General features: G+C 37.6%; 1 protein-coding gene across 6 annotated transcripts in view; it reads right to left on the bottom strand.

The window, feature by feature from the left end:
- LOC129726719 (calcitonin gene-related peptide type 1 receptor) overlaps nucleotides 1–22,058 on the bottom strand; it is a 284,829-nt gene that overhangs the window by 12,529 nt on the left and 250,242 nt on the right. For all 6 annotated transcript variants that reach the window (XR_008728390.1, XM_055683739.1, XM_055683738.1 and 3 more), the window contains 5 exons: nucleotides 13,648–14,071; nucleotides 13,058–13,168; nucleotides 12,883–12,989; nucleotides 12,602–12,693; nucleotides 12,275–12,401 (listed from right to left, as the gene is read on the bottom strand). Coding sequence is in view for 5 of the 6 variants with exons in the window: in XM_055683739.1 (XP_055539714.1) it covers nucleotides 12,275–12,401; nucleotides 12,602–12,693; nucleotides 12,883–12,989; nucleotides 13,058–13,168; nucleotides 13,648–13,756 (546 nt within the window). In the remaining variant the exon portion in view is untranslated. The remainder of the gene's footprint in view (nucleotides 1–12,274; nucleotides 12,402–12,601; nucleotides 12,694–12,882; nucleotides 12,990–13,057; nucleotides 13,169–13,647; nucleotides 14,072–22,058) is intronic.

The raw sequence follows: 22,058 nt of genomic DNA, 5'->3' as shown, positions 1-22,058 counted from the left end.
TAAGAATTGCAATTCAATCAACATGAGATCTACCGACTATAGTTGATAAAATTCACCATCCTAGTGAATTTAGATCACTAGTTCTGAACTCATGGTCGCAACTACGGGGGGGGGGGGGGGAAGAAGTGGTTCAGCCCCCCTAGACTTTGTATTCCATAATTTTTTTCTCGAGGTTATTAAGAAGGTGGCTCTATAAGGTCATCACGCAGGATCGATTCTCATGCTTAGCTCTGCTCAATATTGAATCAGCTTTGTTAAAAGATGTAGATGTTGACGCAGTGGTTAAGATTTTCATTTCGACAGTTCGGATTTATAGACCCCCCCCCCCCCCCCTAAAAAACTTTTATAGCCCTATCTAGAAATTTTCCTTAGTTGCGCCCATGGCTGAACTGTTTCATAGAATAATAATAATAATAATAATAATACTAAAACTAACATTAAACAATAATAATAATACTAAAACTAACATCAAATCCATCCATCTTAATAATTTTAATAATTTTTCTTTACCAATCCGATTGTGACGATTTACTTCACGCAGTTGCTACAACGAAGTACGATTTTAGATACAATCACTGAATGGAAGCTTCAAATTCTCTAACGAATATAAGAGGTCATGCATTTATTACGTAACGTACTCAGAAGAAGGGAATATTCAACGAAGAGTTTCATTGCGCGAGGCCCTCATGCAAAATTACGTTATTTAGGGTTGCGAGGTATTCAAAATTCATAAAAATTAACGTTACGTTTTATGTGAATGTCCCTAATGATATGTTTTTATAATTAAAGAGTATTTCAACGCAAAATATACAACTATTTTGAGAAACAAAAGGCCAAAAACTTCAAGAGAGATAAAATAAAAAGCCGTTTTTATGAGAATCAATTTTTTTAAATATAAGCGTTTTGTGGGTCCATTGAATGAACTCGGATCAACTTCAAATTTTCATGACTTATTTTTGGAGTAAAAATGAAACTTTTTCCACCCGGCGCTCATCTAAATCGCAAGATGTTACAAAAATGGCCACTCTAGTGTCCATTTTATCACCCCTTCCCCTATACTTTTTTCATTCTATTTGCTAAAAATAGTTATGTGCTTTCATTTGTGTTAGTTGTAAATTTCATTTTTCGGTACTGTGTAGTATGCAATTTTCAAACTGTAATTGTAAATTCAACTTTTTATGTTAGTGCTCTTTCAATCCATCTCTGTTTATATTCCTAAAGAGAGTTTCAATTGAAGAATGCAGAAAAAACGCTGATTTTAGCCTTCTCAGAAACGAATAATAATTTGCGGATATTTGGCTACCACCAATTGTAATTTTTAATAACTAGGGTATCGGCTCTATTATCGTCAGGTTTTACCTATTATCGTCAGGGGGGTAAATGATGTCCAAGATCGTACATTTCTTGCATGATGGTTCTTCACAATGCAGAGTATCACTCTGTAAAATATTAGTTCTCTATGACTTTATTAACCATCCGGACGATAATAGGTAAAACCTGACGATAATAGAGCCGATACCTTAGTATTTTTTTCTCTGGTGTACCTCTCGAAGCGGCCTTATTTAGAACTTGACTAATTTATTGCTAATAAAACGTCATAGTAGATTTCAAAATAGCGAATTCCGGTTTCCGAAAAACAACCAAAAATGGTTGAAAATAACCGAACACTGGTATTTTCTGAATCGAATTGATGCTCTGAGATCAAAAATCAACTTCAGACGTTATTTTTGAATTCAAGATAGTTCCGGTTTGCGGTAAACAGTAAAAATTGACCAAATACTACCCCATATGAGTTATTTCGGAATCGAAATGATGCCAAGAGACCTGAAAGCGATCCCAGACGCCATCTTGAATTCCAAGATGGTGATTTCCGGTTTCCGGAATACAACCTAAAATGGCCGAATACCAATATGAGTATTTCAGGGATCGGGGTGATGCGCAGACACCAGAAGTAAACTTCAAACGCGATTTTTAAATTCAAAATGGTGACTTCCGTTTTCTGGAAAACATCCAAAATTGACCAAATACCATCGCATATGAGTAGGGTATAACTGCCTTTAATGGACCACTTAGTAGCGTAGCTGCAAATTTTGCAAGAAAAAGTGTAAATATCTAAACTGAATTAAGTATTTCATTATGTATAAACATGAAGTAACATATTTATCATCTTTTCTGCATGAAAAACAACTAGATAATACCTCTATTTTCTCATAATGAAAGAAATAAATCATCGTTTTAGTTTCCTTTAATGAGCCACCGTTTCCTTATTTGTACCACAACAATTTCCTAATTTGGGCCAAGTCTAAATAATACCTACATCTCTTCAACCGTAGCTGCCACTGATGAAACTAACTCTGGCTTACGCACTGAGAGTTCTGGATGTGGATCAACTGTAGACTGCACCCGTACTTTCATAATAGGGAATCCTTTACGTGCCATCCGAGTTATCCAGCCAACAATTGAATCCTCTTCCGCGGCAGTCAATGCGGTTTGTTTACCTTTTCGTGGTTTTCCTGACCACTTGCTGCTTGCACGGAACTTTACGGTGGATCACGGAACATTCGAGCGTCTGCAAGCTTCTCTAGTCGAAACACCACTTTTTATTGCTTGAAAACTCTCAGTAACAGCTGCTTCAGTATATTTTTCACCAATTTCCGGCGTTTTTCCCATTTTAGCAGCAATTTTGTACAATAACACAATCATAACAAATTTGTGGTAACTATGGTAACTATGATTCGTGGCGTTATTTCGATGACAGCTCTTGTTCGAAATGAAGCATGCCGGAATAAGGAAAACAGTATTATTTCCACCCTTAATTGGGCCACTATTTTTTCAATATTTTTAGTGTTTTTCTAGTAAAATTTATTGCTTATCTTTTAAAGATACTATTATCCTACCCGTTCATCGAAAATCTGATTATTTTCGCTCGGAAGGTCAGTACAGTTTTTGGTAAAGCCATTTCCTATGAACACGTTAACGAACCATGGCAAATCAGGTAGCTGGTATTAAAAGACAGCTTCAATGAAGAATATTATAGTAAAAGTCTGTTGCAACATTTCTAATGAAAAACATTATTGAAGTTGTCAAAGTATAAATCAAAATAAGTATATTTATAATGTGTAATTTGGTGTAAGAAGTTCAGGTGGTCAACTAAAGGAAGTGGTCTATATTAAACAAATCTAACCTATGATGCCAAGAGACATACGACAACGACACGAATATGAACGCCAGACGAACCAGAAGTCACCATCTAGAATTTGAAAATGGCGTCTGAAGTCGATTTCCGGTCTCAGGGCATCATTTTATTTTAGGATATACACATATTGGGGGGTACTCGACCATTATGGGTTGTTTGCTAGACACCGGAAGTCGACATCTTGGGATCCAAAATGGCGTCTGGGGTCATTTAGTGGTTTCAGTGCATCATCCCGATTCCGAAAATACTCATATTACCTAGTATTTGATCACATTTTGTTGTTTTCCAGAAACCGGAAGTCACCTTTTGGAATCAAAAATGGTGTCTGGGGTCGTATTCCAGTCTCTGGACATCATCTCGATTACGGAAATACCCATATTGGAGGATATTTGGCCATCTTAGGTTGTTCTCTAGAAACCGGAAGTCGCCATCTTCAAACTCAAAATGGTGTCTGGGCTATTTTCCGATCTGTGGACATCATCTCAGTTACAAAAATAAATATTGGATGGTATATGGTTTTGTATTTTACAATGTTTCTTTGGCTTCTAGAAGCCCTTATTTATTCCGTAAGGACCATTTTGAAAGCATACCATCAAAACTATAAAAATGGTTGTAAGACTCCATTTAAAAATCATGAAACCATAATTTTTCTTTAGTTTCGAAGCACATCCGCATATCACTAGTTGTTTTTAAGTAATTTCTGTACAAAAACATCGTTATTAAAGTTTTTGAGTTTCTGTAGTTTCCGAATAGGTCAATCATAGTTCCCAAAACTAAGAAAATTAGATCAAAACACAACTTTCCTCCTAGCTTTGCCCCATTTAAACGGAATCTTATGGGTTTACATGTGTGATTAACTGACGTTATAATACTGCAAATTCATACAAAGTTGCCAGTTTATTTTGCTCGTATACTTCAAAAAGGCCAATGCGTACTTTTACCCCGTGCGTACTTTTGCCCCTCACTACTCTATTTGTAACAGTGTAATAGTATTGCAAATAATATCCCGAAGAAATATTTTTCCCAAAAAATACCGTACCAAATATAGCGAGTATTTACCCCAGCTGCCTGCCTGCCTAACACTAAGTTTTCTCTTCAACAAAGTGAAAGAATTGGACACTTCAATTTTTCGAAAAAGGTAGCAAGAGCAAGAGATTTGGAAGTATTCCAGAATTCATACACCAGTGGTGATTTAATGGGCTTAAGCAAAATTTACAGAAGAAATTACATTATCTTGGTTTAACGTAGAAGCGTCAGCAGATCTAAAGTGATTGTTTGACGATATGAAAATCCTGAAATCTCTTCTTCTGCAAATATTTGCAACAAAAATCGATCGCAAAGTTCTGAACTTGAATATGCTTTGTTTATTTTTTCAACTTTTTTATGCGAATTGGTAATGAACTTGTAAACGATTATTTATTCGTTGCCTTTTATGAATAAACTTTATTTGAAATCCCTTTTTGCTTGAATTTTTTGTTCCCGGTTCCCGGAAATTCCCGGGAAATGAGAGTTTTCATTCCCGTTTCCCGGGAAATCAATTTCCGGGAATATTGCAAACCCTAGTAGCAGAGGCAATGTATTTCACCCGTTTGAGTTTCTGCTGTACGGAACGAAAATAAGATGTTTTTAAGGAATAACGCAGAATTTACCTGCCAAAGTTTTTTACAACGGATTTATTTTGGATGAACCAATTTTCTGACTCTGTTTGTTTTTTGATTGTTTGATTGTAGCCTGTAACTAACGAAGGTTTTTACGAACCGGTTTGAATGTATTGTAAAGTATTTTTTAACTTTTTATTTTAAATTGATATTTTTAACGTTTAATACCGTCTGGTGAGATGAGGCCACGGGGGTGAATGGAATATACTAAAACCATGCCGGAACCGGTTTCGTAGAATCACCGTTTTGAGCTCAGTTTTCGCCCGATTTAAGATCTGTATTTTTTAAAAGATGGGTAAGAAGATGCTAATATGTGGTCAAACTCATAGAGTTTTGATATGTGGTCTTTAAACAAGTGGTTTAATTGATAAAATTGGCTAATTTGCATGCCAGAAGTTAGGGGAAAGCATCATCTTCAGATCTGTTTACAGAAAGTTACAATGCATGCATTCAAAGCAGCATGTGGCACGTACGATTCTCCATATGTCATTCTGTTCACAGCTATAGCTAGTGATTGGTTGAATGCTGCAACAGTAAACCAAAAATGACGGATTTTCAACCCAACTTTTCATTAATTCACAATTAAAAAAATACAAAAAAAACCAAAGGCAAAGCAAAGCCTTGGTGCTACATTCCGATTCGGAGTTCGACCTTCTGTTTACTATGCACAGACCCCGCAGCTAACTGTTAGGTGTACAGGGCAATTGCGGGGCTAGCGCTACGATCCTACTGACACTATCAGTCTCTCCCGAGCCGAGACTCGAATCTACGACAACTGGCTTGTTGGGCCAACATCGTCCCTCGAGACCAGCTGGGAGGGTCAAAAGATATACCAACTATTAAACCACACACTGCTTAAGTCATTACCTTCCGATCAAGATATTGATGTTTCAAATCCGTTCAGCGGTGGACACGTTTTTGTTACGTTTTGCACAGCTTGCCGGCCGACTAAAGTCAGACGTAGTCCTACGTCAATAAAAAAATCCTTCACGTCAAAAAATTGAACTTAAACACAAGCGTTTAAACTTTTTTTATTTTGGGATAACTTTTTGAAAATTTGGGCCAGAAAAAATTACAGGCATATATTTCTTCCAGAATCGCAACTTCATTACCAACAACTTTGCTGAAGACATCATTTCAATCGAACAAACCGTTTTTCTGATAAATAGAATTTCATATCAATGAACAGTACAAATCAAATTTATATTGCATGCATAATTACCTTGAGAAAGGTCGCGAAAATACTGTGGAGAAAAATATAATGAACCAACTTTGTTTCTTAAACTTATATTCCATTGAACTATGAATTTGCATTATTTTGTTCCAAATATCTAATGAAAATCCCATTTTTATTATTTTACTAAATTCACGGTTGAATATTTTTTTACCGTGATAAAATCAAAAAGCACTGTACTACTTTTGAACAATTTTGCTTACAGAATGTTTTTTGTACATTTTTTGAGACATTCAAAGTCTGTACCTAATAGAAAATTTCCTCAGCTTTATAATGAAACTGATAAAATTGCTCTAAGTGGTATAAACCTAAAGTTACAACCACTTTTTGAAAAAGTATTCAACACAGAGTATATTAACGTTAGTTAGATTTTTCCATTAATTGTGGCTTTTTATCAGCCCTTGAAACACTCTCAACAAGGAACCAATCACCCTGTATATGAATCTTGGACATCCGTCAGCAGAAACTGTTCACGTGAAACGTGAATGACCCCCAAATCGCTTCTCATATTTACAAACTCATTTAGGTCGTTCAATAGCAACAATGCCTTACCGTTATGTACTAGACAATTTTATCACGTAAGTACCAACCAGAGTTCAAGATCCAAGTCAAATTTTAACAATTGGCAATAAAATCAAACAATATAGGTATCGAAATTCTGAAATCACCTCAGCGGCCGAATTCCGAGAACACGTTTCTTTGAAGAGAAGAAAATTTCTTCATTGAAAGACTTCTCTTCGAAGAAATGTGTGCTTGGAATTCGGCCGCAGGAGTTGACTTTTATACATTCTGAGTGCATCTGCCGAGTCGTCCTTGAAATGGCCACTCTGGAGCAGGTTCCCGTGGGGCCCTATATGACCATAAGCATGTTTTATAAAATCCTCAGCGATATGTACATAAAAATTAATCCATTTCGAGTCCACATGATGAGTTGTCCCCGACATGGTCGTACTGTAGCAGATTCCCGTGGAGTTCTATGGGTCATTCCATGTCAAGTGTCCGAGGAAATGCATCGACCATCTCCGATTTCGGCCAAAATTTGTGAGTCGATGTATTTTGGGCCGGAACTTATAAGTACAAAGTGTTGTACCGATTGGTGGACCCCTCGGCCAATGGGACTACCTCCACTTTTTGCGAATTTAGCAAAACACCTTTTTTATTTTGTGAATATCTCGGGACCCTGAAGAGCTACAGGTGATATTGACATATCATTTTAAAGGGTTTTAGATGTAGAATCGAACTACGTGATCAATTTTTTTCTGCAGTGTTGCCAACATTGCATTTTTTTCGGTTTAAAACTTAATTTGCAATTTCCTCAAAATAACCCCCATTCGATTTTGATTTTGACCACGCCAATGTGTATAGCAGACGATTTTACATAAGAATCATTTATCAGCAAAAAACACAAAATGTAGCGTTTCAGAGATACAGCATTTTCAAAATTGCAAGAATTTCGATTTTGTCTACGCACGAAATCGCTTCTACATAAATTGCTGCAATCTTAATGGTATCCTTGCAAGCGTTTGTATAATCGAAGAGATGTACCTTAGAGGAGCATCCGTTAATGATGTAACGCAAAAAATCCCGCTCTAGAATCATTTTCACGGAAAGTTACAGGAAAGTTTTGGCTACACGTTTCGTATTTAAATTCAAACTGTTTTTTGGTAAATGTACACTTTTCTCCGTAATTCGAATTTTGAAACCAACTTGTGACATTGTTAATAACGTGAAAAAAATGCTGATGTCAGATTTCATTTCATAATTTTGTATATTTACATTCAAGACCACATGTTCAAACAAATCTCCGAACGCATCCAATATATTTTATCATAACCGAATATCTTAATTTGCTCATATCGTAGCACGTCATAGAGCAAGTAAGCCTATTATAACATTTATCTGCCTATGTTCTTCTTCTTCTTCTTACCCAGGATTAGAGCGGAGGTGGCTTTTTCTGTTCTGTTTATTTGACACAGGCTTCGCAGCCACTGATTCCTACTGATAATAACAATCTTCTCCCGAGCCGGGACTCGAACATGCAACGACTAGCAGTTTTGTGACGAAATTTGACGAAAGGGAGGCTAGGAGGTCAAGCCAAGCCACGTTTTCTTCCACGGCTTTGTTTGTTTATGGTCATTTTTAATTCTTTGTCTTGTCTTATTCATTTATGATACAATGTATGTTTTTGGTAATAAAATTTGCAAAAAAAAAGTCATTCGGGTGGGATGAGGGTGGGGTGGGGGGTGTGGATTTTGTTAGGATGCTACGTAATTATCTATAGGGGTCTGACTTTGTGACGAAAGTGCTACGGTGGGAGAGGGGGAAGGGGGTAAAAAAAAACTAAAAAAAGCTACGTCATTTATGCATGCTCCCTTAGTAGCTAGTAAATCTCATCGCGTAAGCTGCTGTGATAACCAATACCGTTTTTCAGCGACACAAATTTGTTTTATATACAATCCAATTAAACACACCATCTTCATGAATGAAATGACTGCACCCGTGATGAGACACATTGTTTACAATTTTGAAATCATAGCAAACCTTAAATCAGGAAAAAACATGACCATTCGCTTGTTAGGAAACGGTTTTAAATTGAGAGAGGATGATTTCTACAATGTAATAAACCAATAAAATGAATGTGAAAAGTGTAACCAAAACTCTCCTGTAACTTATCGAGAAAATGTTTTTAGAACGGGATTTTTTGCGTTACATCAGTAACGAATGCTCCTCTAAGGTACATCTCTTCGATTATACAAACGCTTGCTAGGATACCATTAAGATTGGAGCAATTTATGTAGAAGCGCTTTCGTGCGTAGACAAAATCCAAAATCTTGCAATTTTGAAAATGCTGTATCTCTGAAACGCTACATTTTGTGTTTTGCTGATAAATGATTCCTATGAAAAATCGTCTGCTAAACACATTGGCGTTGTCATAATCTAAATCGAATGGGGGGTATTTTGAGGAAATTGCAAATTAAGTTTTGAATCGAAAAAAATGCAATGTTGGCAACACTGCAGAAAAAAAACTGATCACGTAGTTTGATTCTACATCTAAAACCCTTAAAAATGATATGTCAATATCACCTGTAACTCTTCAGGGTCTCGAAAAATTCACAAAATAAAAAAGGTGTTTTGCTAAATTCGTAGAAAGTAGAGGCAGTCCCATTGGCCGAGAGGTCCACCAATCGGTACAACACTTTGTACTTATAAGTTCCGGCCCAAAATACATCGGCTCACAAATTTTGGTCGAAATCGGAGATGGTCGATGCATTTTCTCGGGCACTTGACATGGAATGACCCATATGGTAACCAACACTTACATATTCCTAGGGGTTTCTATCCAATATGGCCCTATAGAGCCCCACGGAAATTTGCTTCGGTGCGGCCGTTTTGGGGACAACTCTTCAGATCAGATGGACTCGAAATGGATGTAATGTAAATCGATTCCTGGAGTGATTTCATAAATTTTGATACCAATGTTGTTCGGTTTCATTGACAATTGTACTAATTTATCTCACCGGAACTTGTTCCCGAAGATCCGGATTTACAGAAACCAAATGTGCTCACAGATTCGTGTCGGCTTCGGATTCTAAAAGAAGACAGATTTTCCAATCTGATGACAGACCAAGATCGAATGTCGGCCAAGGAATGAAAAAGCAAGAAGTATTTGATTTTGTGGGTACCATGCCGAGCACTTATGGGGTAAAAAATTCGAAGTCCTCCCCTTCGACCCTCCCCCCCTTCTCCTACTATCGACAGGCTGATGATGGAAAATGGTTTATTTTCACTGATTAGGAGCATTTCATAATTTTCAGCTGGTTGAGTTGAGGGGGGGCGGGACACGAGGCATATGGACGCTAGGCATATAGATGTTAGGCATAGTATGCTAGGCATACAGACGCGAGGCATACTGGATGTGAGGCATAATGGATACGAGGCATACTGCCACAAGGCATAACAGATGTGAGGCCGAATACGATGTTGCACGATCGCATGAGATCCGATTATCGTGACTACGGGTCCCGGATTTGCAACATCCATATCAGAATGTCCGCATTGAAAAATATCGATCAGAATGTCTATTAAAAAATATGTTGCACGTTTGATGATTGGCAAAAAGCGTCATCCAACCAATTGTATAATAAACTCAGATATGTTTTACTCTACTTATGTAGTTCAAGTGTATGTATATTTCTAAAGAGTATAGGTTGGGCATAGTATTATTTTTTAAATCATGCGGCGAAGACGCATAATCGAGGGCAAGGAAACGAGGCGGCACTAAGCCGCCGTGGTTTCCGCAGTCCGAGCCGGCCGCCGACCCGTCGGAAGCGGCGGCCTCTCGCACACAAACGACTGATCTACTGGTCTGCTAGGTCTACTCAAACAGAGTTTCTTTCCCTTAGTTAAGTCCGAACGAGCGGTAGCGAGTAAGGACAGCATTCGCTCGGACAGCGAGTCGACCGAAGGCCGCGAGTTTATTGCTTTCCAAAAGTCACTCTGAAGCGAAATACATGTTATTAAAAGAGGGCTGTGATGATGATGACGATATACCGTATTCCGGCTCACTTCCCCTCGGCCTTGTGTCCATTCGGCCTCGCGTCCATTCGGCTTCGCGTCCATTCGGCCTCGCGTCCATATGCCTCGTGTCCATATGCCTCGTGCCCTTATGCCTGCCGTCCATTATGCCTAGCGTATTATGCCTCGCGTCCGTATGCCTCGCGTCTGTATGCTTAACGGGGTGTCATCGAGTTGAGGTTATGCTTGTTTTATGAATCAATGAAGTCTGAAAAGGTACCCGGGTACTCTGTCGAGTACATAACGGTTAAATAAACCTAGCCTGCTTAGTCAACTTCGATTAAATTTTTGCGTATGTACAGATCATTCTGGCTGGAAACGATCCTTAATGAAATCCTCTCAGCATGTTTTTAATCTAATTATTTTAATGTATTAAAATTCAAAAGTAATATCGTCAAAATTTTCTCCTGATACCTTCAACGATCTATAACTTTATGTGAAGAAAAAAAAAAAAAAAAACGATCTATAACGGCACCGGCCACGCCCTTGCGATCAGGTGGGAAGAAGAAAGGGACCTTTGCATCTCCACATAGTTTACGGGATGATTAACATTGGGTAACATTGGTTCAGGATTCATCTTGATGAGTGATGCGATCATTTGAGCCACAAGTATATTATACCTATATCGCGGTTCTATTGATGCGAGAGCGATGCTCGTTGATCTACTCATCCTTGAGAAGCATACAAATTATTCACGAAGTTAATTCATTTCCAAGAAAACCAAGCCATTGGTATTGCGATTCTATCGATGCGAGAGTGGCAGTGTCCCACTGCAGAGACATACAAATGTTCACGAAGTTATTATTTAAATAATTGCTTACGGTCAACCGATGACTATATGTATTGCAATTCTATCGGTGTGAGACACGTTCCAGAAATATTCAAATGTTCGAAAGAAAGCAAACGAAGATTCGAGCGAGGTTATGAGGAGCCTGAGAATAAACCCATGCTACAGCCCTTTAATAACCAAAAATGGCTTGCTTCTAAGATTCGAACTTACGTCCATCTGCTTGTCGAAGCGGACTCTGCAACTTTGCGGATGCAAAGTTTTAGTTGTCAACAATTTATTAGTAAATCGCAGTTAGTTTCAATTTTTTTTACTCATAGTATCTTGTTTAGCATTTTAGCAGTTTCATTATTTCTTGCATTTCATATTTATTTAAATTACATTTAACATGAAATTTGAGCATTTTTTTCTTGTTTCAAAGTCAAAGTATGATTTCATAATTTTCGTCTGTTACCGGCATTTTATTCCTAGGAAATGTGTCTTTCCTCGTGGCTTGATTAAATTCAATATTTCGTAACTGTTTGTAAATATAATATATTTTCGGCTATAAGTGGCCGTAGTTATGGAAATGAATGTAAAAAATGTGATTTCTCAGCAATTCAGCAAAAAAGTAATTCAGAAGATGATTCACATTTCAACTTACAATACCCATATCATATCTCTTAATGATTTTGTTTTAATTGGATTGAAAAAAAAAATGTAAGCTGCCTAAATTTCGAGCAGTGTTTTATGGTTTCGCGAGTTATGGTTTTCAGTAGCCCGGTTATGAATATTCAACATTAATCTGCCAATTTATTATTTGCTGCATTTTATAATCAACTTACCCCATTGTCCCTCAAAACTTCCGGATCCGCCAGCACCATCCGGTACCAGAGCAGCCAGAGTGTGTTATTTGTGGCAAACGACGCAAACAGGTTCATGTGTAGCGTTATCCGAGCACATTTCAGTGATCTAAGAATGTCATTGGAATGATAAAAAAGAATAAAGATATAAAGAAAGGTTATAAGATGACTAAATGCTCTCATTCGAACAATTTATGTGTATCAAAAGTTAAAGGTCGACAAGGTTTCATTACCGACGGCATTGCAGTAAATAGCCCATTATATGCCATCAAGGAAGTGAACCACACTCAATTACAGACGTCAACTCACCTAAAGTAACTTAAAATACCGAGCGAAAGGATCAGGGCAATCAACGATATGGAGTATCCTGTTTCGTATATCGTTCTCACCTGCTGCCTCCACTGCTTGGCACGAACCCAAAGCACCACAGCGGTAAAGGAACGCGGCGACATGAAAAAGGGGGAAAACAGTTTAACAATAATGAAAATCTCACGGAAATTATTTTCACCCATTTAAGCCTGCGAGCCAAGCGGAAGTTTACTGCGTCCCCCGCACCGGCTCGGAATCACGGGTCAGCTTACCCTACCTACCTCAAAATCATCGAAATTTATACAGGTTGTGTAATTGGACCAGGTCTTGTTCGTCAACGGATGCCGGAACCATTCGCCATGCTCGTCACAAACTTTGTGTGCAAATCCTGTAAAATACGCCCGAGAGCAAGTTTCGGTTAGTGTTTCGGCAGTGCAAGGCAAAGGGGTGGGTTACTGGTGGGATCGAATCCGGTGATGAAATGTGGACACAGCGCGTACGCCGAGGTGCCCGCCGCAGTATCCGGCCAGCACAGCCAACCGTCCCAGGTTCCCCGGCAGAACGGTCCTGCAAAAGAAGAAGAAGAAGGGAACAAGTTTTGCACGGGTGTACAATTAGTGCTGTGTGTGAATTGTTCAAGTTTGTAATTAGTGAAAATAGTTTGGAAACTTGACAATAGCCCCGGAGCAGGGAACCGGTGCTTTTGTCCTGATGCATTTGTAACACGCGCTAATTGGTCGGGGCTTTCAAGAAAGTATGATTTTGCTTCAGAAAGTACGTAACAATGCATCATTTACGGAAGGTGCCAACGAGATTTGCATTCTTCTGTGCCCTCAGGTGGTAGAACGAACAACTTTTAATTGTTCGTAATATGATAGTTATAGATTGATGTGAAAAGTTGTTGCGGTTTTTTGTTTCTACCAATTGATGGTTGTGATAATGGCAACATTAAAGATAGTTGAAATTTATTACGTCAAATTCATCAGTTATGTTCTGACGACAAGTTTCCATTGGTGGTTAGGTTGTGGAATAAAGTTTGCTATTACCAATTCGCGTAGAGGATTCCACAGTTTCATTGAGGCTGTCCAAGCATTCGAGGCGTTTTTGAGCGAGCAAATCGACGGTCGCGTCAGTCGTTGTTGTAGACGAAGTCATCCTGCAGGGTGGTTGCTTTGGCTTTACTCTTTTTTTTATTTAGTTTTTTTTTCTATTTCATCCACTACCGCTTGTGTTGTAAAGTTTGCTTGTTACGATTACTACGGGATTCATGAAATTGGTTGTTACAGTGTGTTCGTTATCTGAAGTTTTTTTTTGCTATTTGTACGAAAAAGTTTCACTTTAGAGCGGTTGGCGATTGTAGGTGTCCTCGTTTACCCTATTGATGGTGGTTCACTATTGTTATTTACAGCACAAAAAAATCTTCACACTGCATTGGCTGCGAGCTGATAGCTTGTGATTGGTGATTAGTATCTGTAATGGCAAAATGAAAGCATCTGTATGTGAGAAAAACGTTATTCGTTGCGAGATTAAATCAAAAGTATATTTCATTTAGTTTTAGTATGTAGTATGTCTATGAGACAACATACACGCTACATGCAACATGGGGAAACTTTGTTGAGAGTTTTATTCCACATATTCAAATGTAAGAGTACCAATTTCAGAGCGAACGTTTTGCGTTCAGATCCAAGGGTTGTTGGCAAAGCGCTTTCGGGTGCAGATAAAGCATTGTAGTTGTAAATGTCAGTTGGTTGTGGTTTATGCATTTCCGATCTATGCGAACTGTGTGCGACCAGTTTTAGTTTTCAGTTTAGGATACAAGAATAATAAATAGTTCGTTTTGAGTAATTTCTGTTTTTTACAGATCATATGATTATTCATTTTTATCTTTTCAATTTTCAATAATTGAAAGCAAGTTTTTATTGTAATGAAAACTGCTTATAAAATTTAATAAATTTGCTACGGCCAATCATGGATCAACACCATTTCTTCACGAAATAAAATTAAAAAAAAAATATTTGTGTTGCATTACCGTGCGCAATAACTAGTTCACTTTCATGGCGCTTCGGGATGCTACTCAAGTGAGTTGGATAAAATGAGGTATGTATTTGGATACGAGCTCGGTTCACGACGTTCTCAAACAAAGCTGATGTGACGAATTGCAAACATTTCACCTTATTATCCCTACAGAGAGGGAGGACACGACGTTCGTCATCAAACTAACTTGCTGAAAGAAGAATAAACTCGTACACTCGACATCATTTTCCGCTGGAAGTTTTTTTCGAGGACTGCAAATAAAGAACCCGTTGTGATGACGGGGGTACGGGTGAAAAAGTAACGCTAGAACGAAACTCAAGAAGGTACCTCCAGCCGGGAAAGAAGTGTGTACCACTGACGGATGGTGTTTGTCTTTATTCACGGTCATGCAAGTTTTTACCTCCTCTGCTCTCCCTTAGGGGGTTGTGGAGTTTCACGGTTGAAGGAAATAAAAGAGCTGTTGCCGTACCGTAAGTAGCCGTGCGCATGATATAAAAGGTAAGAGAGTACTAGAAACACAAGAAATAATTTTTTTGGTGTTCAGTCAATGCTAGTGGATGTCGACGGAATGTTAGAGCCAGATATTTTTTCCCAAAGGCGTAGTTTATACAAGTATTGCTGAGAAGTTTTGTTTGAATTTTGTAAAAAAAAAACACTTGAATGCTTCTGTTGAAATTGTTGCTTTTGTTATTAGGTGAAAACTGTCATTTTATGTGTGTATGAGAAAGTAAAACGAGTTTTCTTTTTTAATTTATGGTGTGCTCGTTTTTTTCCACACAGTTTTGACTTCGTGCAGGAGATGCCAGGAGGGCATATTTCGATTAATTATTATAACCCAAAGTATTTTCAAATGTTTGACATCGTGACCGTCCAGTTCAAGCATATTTATAGAATTTATGTTCTTGTATAAGTACAATAAAGTTCAAGAGATGAAAAACTTTTCAAATGTACGAATAAATCTTGATGTGAACCCTTATTCAAAACTACTCTTTTCAAGGGAATAAACTAAATTGAAAAAGTCAACTGACATTGGACTGTTTTTTTCTCTTTAAATAAAATTGAGTCATAGCTCCAATGTTGACATTAAAAAAATTAAATAATTAGTTTTGAGCTTTTTTTTTGAACTTTTTACTGTAATTTACTCCTTTCTAGCTTTTCCTTAAAATAAAGCTCTTTTCAATAATATCTAATGCAATTTTTTCACGCATGAAGATATAGATGAAGTTTTTCCTTGATGGAAAATTAATAAACATTAAAAAACGACAGCGATAGATGAGGTCAGGGAAAAAAGATTAAAAATCTCAGGTTTGATCATGACGAATTTCTTGCCAACTTGGTTAGCGGTTAGGGGGCTGCTTTAAGATTCCTTCTACAACATCTTTTCGGGCTATATCCCATGGGAAAAAATGGAAAAATAAAAGTTCATTGTATCTGCTGCTAAAAGGAATCAACTCATTTTATCAGTATTACAAAAATCATGATCATTGGGAGGGATCGTGGGAGGTTGCGATGCGCTACATATGTTAGTGAAAGGAATTAGTTAATAAACAGCCTGCATCACAAAGGCCAAGAGTAATGTATCCGATGGAAGAGTTGTTATTGATTTTTGTGATAGTAATTACATTAGCAGAGCCATGCCAGAAATGAATGAATTTGTCTCTGAATTCATGAATGGTCAAAAAAAGTTCGAAGCTGACTTATGATGATGTCAGCGACCGATTGCAGACATTATTTTAAACGGCTGTAATATTAAGAAAGGAACACTTCAAATTACCCGATAGTAAACACGATAAATACATGATCGTGCATGTGCAATTCACAATCATGTGAAATTAATGGTCAAATGTTTAGGAACCGTATCTCTATAAAAAGTTGAGAAGAATTGCGCAGTAATTTGCTCATCTCATCTGATAGAAGAGTTAAATATGTTTTTCGTCTCACAAGAGGCAGTTAAAGAGGAAATTGAAAATCTTTTAGTTGAAAAAAGTATTGAACAAATAGCTTTTCAATAGTGGCTGACAAGGGATCGCTGTAAGTTGGAAAACCTGAAGCTAGTGGAGAAGTTCGCATTGTGTTTTGTTGATAACACAGATAAATTAATAGAGAGCTCTCAATTTTATAAGTAAAGAATGATTCACAAGCAGTTGTTACCCAGTTTGAAATATATTACTAACTTGAATTCAAAGTAGAAAAACAATTTGTTGCAACATTTGAGGTTATATCCTATGGTACAATATTTATTCAGTGTTTCATTTCAATATAAACAAGTTTCAGAGAACTATTTTAAACTAATATTACAAAAAATAAAATTTTTGTTATGTAAAGCAGCTGCACATTATTAAAAGAATACTAGCTTAGGGGCCATCCACATACCACGTGGACAGATTTTTAACGATTTTAACCCCCCCCCTCCCCCTACGTCGTGGACAACTGCTCATATGAATTTTTAAAAAATTCTATGGACCGTGGACATGAGCCAACCCCCCCCCCCCCCCCCCCGGTTTGTACACGTGGTATGTGGATGGCCCCTTACGTAAATTAAAATTTCTTTGTATAGCTTAGACGTCGAATGGCATATTTATACTGTTTCAAATAGTATCGCAAACCAAAAACTCAGAGAGGGAAAAAACTGCAAGCGTTAGACCAACTAAAATACAAGCGAAATTTGCTCTTACCAATTAGATTTATTGATAAAAGAATTCACTCTTTATCAAAAAATCTTATTTGTACGAGTAGAATAAGCTTGTATTCATTGAAAAACGTGAAATTGTGGCTTGTTTACATATGGCACATGGGCCCTTTTCACATGTTTAGCGAGAATTATCGTCTAGCGATTCTTCCCTTTTGTTTTGACACTTGGATTCTATCAGCGAAGAGTGAATCATCGGTTTGTAGAGCTATTGGAAATTTCCATCTCTGAGAGAGAATGAATTATCTCAGCGAATCTCCGAATTGGTTCACTCGGACTGGCATATCGTACGACAAATGTTAGAACCGACTGAGAGACGAAGTTGACTCACACGCTGAAAAAGTTCGAATGTTTATCGCCGATTTTATCGCCGATCACCATCATTGCATAAAAGGAAGGGATTCACGAGGAGACGGTGCTAACCTCGAGTTCAAATTGGTGGTGATGAAATCGTGGTTGTCGATGAGTTCGTGTATCTGGGCTCAATGGTAACTGCCGACAACGATACGGCAATACGGCGCATATGGCAGGAAATCGTGCATACTTTGGTCTCCGGAGGATGTTTCGATTGAGTAGAACTCGTCACCACACCAAGTTAACCTACAAGATGCTGATCAGACCGGTAGTCCTCAACGGGCATGAGACATGGACAATGCTAGTGGAGGACCAACGCGCCCTTGCGGTCTTCTAGCGGAAGGTGTTGCGTACCATCTTCGGTGGACTGCAGTTGGAGAACGAAATGTGGAGAAGACGAATGAACCACGAACTGCAGTAGCTGCTTGGGGAGCCATCTATCGTCTACACCGCTAAGATTGGCAGGTTGCGGTGGGCTGGGCATGTTGTAAGGATGTCGGACGACAGCCCGGTAAAGATGGTTCTTGAAACCAACCCGTCAGGGACGAGACGGAGAGGTGCACAGCGGGCAATGTCGCTCTATCAGGTGGAAACGACCTGCGGACCCTACGCAGCCGCAGAACTGGCGAACTGCAGCCATGGACCGGGTGTAATGGAGACGACTCTTACGTACAGCAAAGGCCACACCACGGAATGGAATATTGGAGTACGGTTCTCTGGACGGACGAATCGTAGTTCGAAATTTTCAATCGGAAGAGGCGGGTACGTGTATGGCGCAAATCCGGCGAAGAGCTGCAGGAGTGCCATATCCCGGGAACGATGAAGCAGCATATTATAGTGTACGGTTGTCTTTCGTGGGTTGTTGGTATCACCCTCAGAGAGAATTTGGAAGTTTCTCTGCTCAAGACCGGGCAACTGACCAAGGCATTATTCCGATCGTGCTGCATCAAACCGATGGAATGGATCCCACAAAGTCCCGACTGCAACCCTATCGAGAATTTATGGGCGATTCTCGACGTCAAGGTGGACAAAACTGATGTTACCAGTAAACATCATTATTTCGATGCTCTGGAACGCGCATGGGAAGATCTCGGTCCACTGCACCTCAAGAATCTCGTGGAGAGCATGCTAAAGCGGTTGCGAAAGGTGCTGGAGGCCAAAGGAGGTCATATTACTTATTGATTTTATGTAAATTTGCGTTCAAATTTTTTTTGTATGCCTTTATAAAGTCGGCACTTTATTTTGTCATTACTTTTTATTGAATAAATACTGTTTTATTTTCTGTTGAAAAAAAAGAACTCTTTTTTTTATCAGCGATTACACAAAAGTCGCTTCTTACGCGGGGGATACGTGCCACGTAGAAAAAAACCGCGTAAACTCCAGAATCCGCGTAAAAAAACGCGTAAATTCCGGAATCCGCGTAAAAAAACCGCGTAAATTCCGGAATCCGCGTAAAAAAAACATCGTTAATTTTGCATTCCGAGTGAAGGGAAACCGAAATCCAGGCAAAAAAAACCGCGTATATTCCGGAATTTGCATAAAAAAAACCGCGTAAATTCCGGAATCCGCATAGAAAAAAACATCGTTAATTTTGCATTCCGAGTGAAGGGAAACCGAAATCCAGGCAAAAAAAAACCGCGTATATTCCGGAATTTGCATAAAAAAACCGCGTAAATTCCGAAATCCGCGTAAAAAAACCTGTGTAAAAAAACCGCGTGAAAAGCGACCTTAGTGTATACTGAATCTTCAACAGAACATAATAAATAGTATTTCAATAATTATTAGAAGGTGTTTATTTGTCATTTTCAGCAAAAATAGGGTGAAAACTAAATGAAGGTGCCAACTTTAAAAGCAAATTTGGGTCTAGAGCTCTATAGCAACATTTTAGAGAAAAACTTTCTTCTAAAAAGTTGTTACATATGATAAAGCGCTCATTTAAAATTTATCAAAAATTAGGGTGACCAACATTTTCGATGCAATCAAGTATCTAACTTTTTTATCTTTGTAGATAGAAGAAAACTTTGTTCTACAATGTTATAGCTCCATTAGTTTTAAGTAACTTTGTCAAATAAAGTTTTCCTCTATCTTTGAAAACAACCGATTTATATCGAAAAAACATATTTTACGCTCTACCTTTTTTATTTCAAGTTTCATCTCAAAGCTGTCTTTGAACGACTTTTAGAGCTTTTTAAGAGAAATAATTTGCAATGCTGACATCGTAAATATCTCAATTTTACTCAAAGTTATTAATATTTTTAATGAAAAAATATGCGTTTTTCACTTGTTTGTCATTTATTTTGGGGCAAACATAAAAAATATCTCTTGGTCTCATTTTGAAGGGCATACTTGACTCTAAAAATGGAATAACTTTTAGAGATATGTTATTTTTAAATTTGAGTAAATTCAATTTAAAAACAAGATGTAAATTTCAATAATTTTATACATTATGCATATAAAAGCACCCAGATTTATTTTTTGGTATTTTTTCTTATAACTAGACGTAATTACCTTTAAATTGACCCAAAAAGATCGAAAATCGATCAACTGGTTCAAAAGTTATGAATTTTTTAAAATTTAATACATCGAACACAGTCGTTTTTTATGGTCACCCTATTTCGAAGTTGGTCACGCAAAGTGCTTCAATTGTGCTCAAAATCGCAGGGATGCATCTATGTTGAAAATAATCAAACCCGTATTGTTGCGTTGGGTTGTTAAGGGGACCAGCTCCGAAATAGAGTGACCATAAAAAACGACTGTGTTCGATGTATTAAATTTTAAAAAATTCATAACTTTTGAACCAGTTGATCGATTTTCGATCTTTTTGGGTCAAATTAAAGTAAATTACGTCTAGTTATAAGAAAAAATACCAAAAAAATGAATCTGGGTGCTTTTATATGCATAATGTATAAAATTATTGAAATTTTCATCTTGTTTTTAAATTGAATTTACTCAAATTTAAAAAATAACATATCTCTAAAAATTCCTCCATTTATAGAGTCAAGTATGCCCTTCAAAATGAGACCAAGAGATATTTTTTATGTTTGCCCCAAAATAAAGGACATACAAATGAAAAACGCATATTTTTTGAAGAAAAATATTAATAACTTTGAGTAAAATTGAGATATTTACGATGTCAGCGTTGCAAATTGTTTCTCTTAAAAAGCTCTAAAAGTCGTTCAAAGACAGCTTTGAGATGAAACTTGAAATAAAAAAGGTAGAGCGTAAAATTTGTTTTTTCGATATAAATCGGTTGTTTTCAAAGATAGAGGAAAACTTTATTTGACAAAGTTACTTAAAATTAATGGAGCCATAACAACTTTTTCATATGTAACAATTTTGTAGAAGGAAGTTTTTTTTCTAAAATGTTGCTATAGAGCTCTAGACCCAAATTTCCCCCTAAATTCGGATTCTGGACCATTGTGCAGTGTAAAGAGAAGAGATTCGATTTTTTGATACCTACACTGAAATGATCGTGTGCATAAATTATGTAATTTTTCTGAGCATATTCGACAAATTCCGCGTTACTTAATATACGAATGTTCCCTATACGTACGAAAAAATACACGCAACAAAAACTGTGTTCAAACTGCGCAAGTAATAATTGGAATAGAATAAAAAAAATTATAGGATGTAAGCATTTGTTGTACTAACGAAACAAGCAGTATCGTTGCTTCAAAAAACTTTACGCCAACAATGTAATTCACGATGTTCATTGTGTGTTGGAACTTGTAAACGGCATTCGAAAGCTTAACCATCGCTGCTGGAGAGATCTAGAGATCTACAGCATAGAAATTACTTCATGACCTTATTACATTGTTTGTCTCAGGATTGTAACCAACGGTTACAACCGTCTTCTCAAAAGCCAAATAAAATGTACAAGCCAAATGTATGACAAAACTCGATGCTATTTTGAACGTACCCTATGTTTGTTGATCCAACTCACAGCGATGTCGCCGCTCGTTACCCAGGCTCATTTCCAAATCCGCAGAGTTTTAGGAGGGGGAGAAAAATGAACAGGCCTGGATGGCGGGGGAAGTTGGGTCAGCAAACATAGTAGTGGGAGTAATTGTAAAAAATTAAAAGAACCAGTTTAGCAAATATAATTTGCTCAGGGCAACGATACAAAAACCTTTTGGTTTATATACTTTAAACATGAGTTGAACGTTTACGGAAAGATTTTTTTATTATTAAAAGAGAGCGCATGTGAGCTCTTAATTTACTAACGCTTTCCATAGACTATTGCTTAGCAGCTTCCAAATTAAGACGCGCAAAATCACTCCCAAAGATAAATATAACCCCCATTAGAGTTAGGATAACTAACGGTCGATTTGAAGCACGTCAACTGTGGTCCCGAAATGTGCCAGAAGGGTCGCTTACGCC

Source organism: Wyeomyia smithii, chromosome 3, assembly GCF_029784165.1.
Source record: "Wyeomyia smithii strain HCP4-BCI-WySm-NY-G18 chromosome 3, ASM2978416v1, whole genome shotgun sequence".
NCBI lineage: Eukaryota > Metazoa > Arthropoda > Insecta > Diptera > Culicidae > Wyeomyia > Wyeomyia smithii.
Note: the sequence above shows the minus strand (reverse complement) of the source record. Positions and strands in the feature narration are given on the sequence as shown.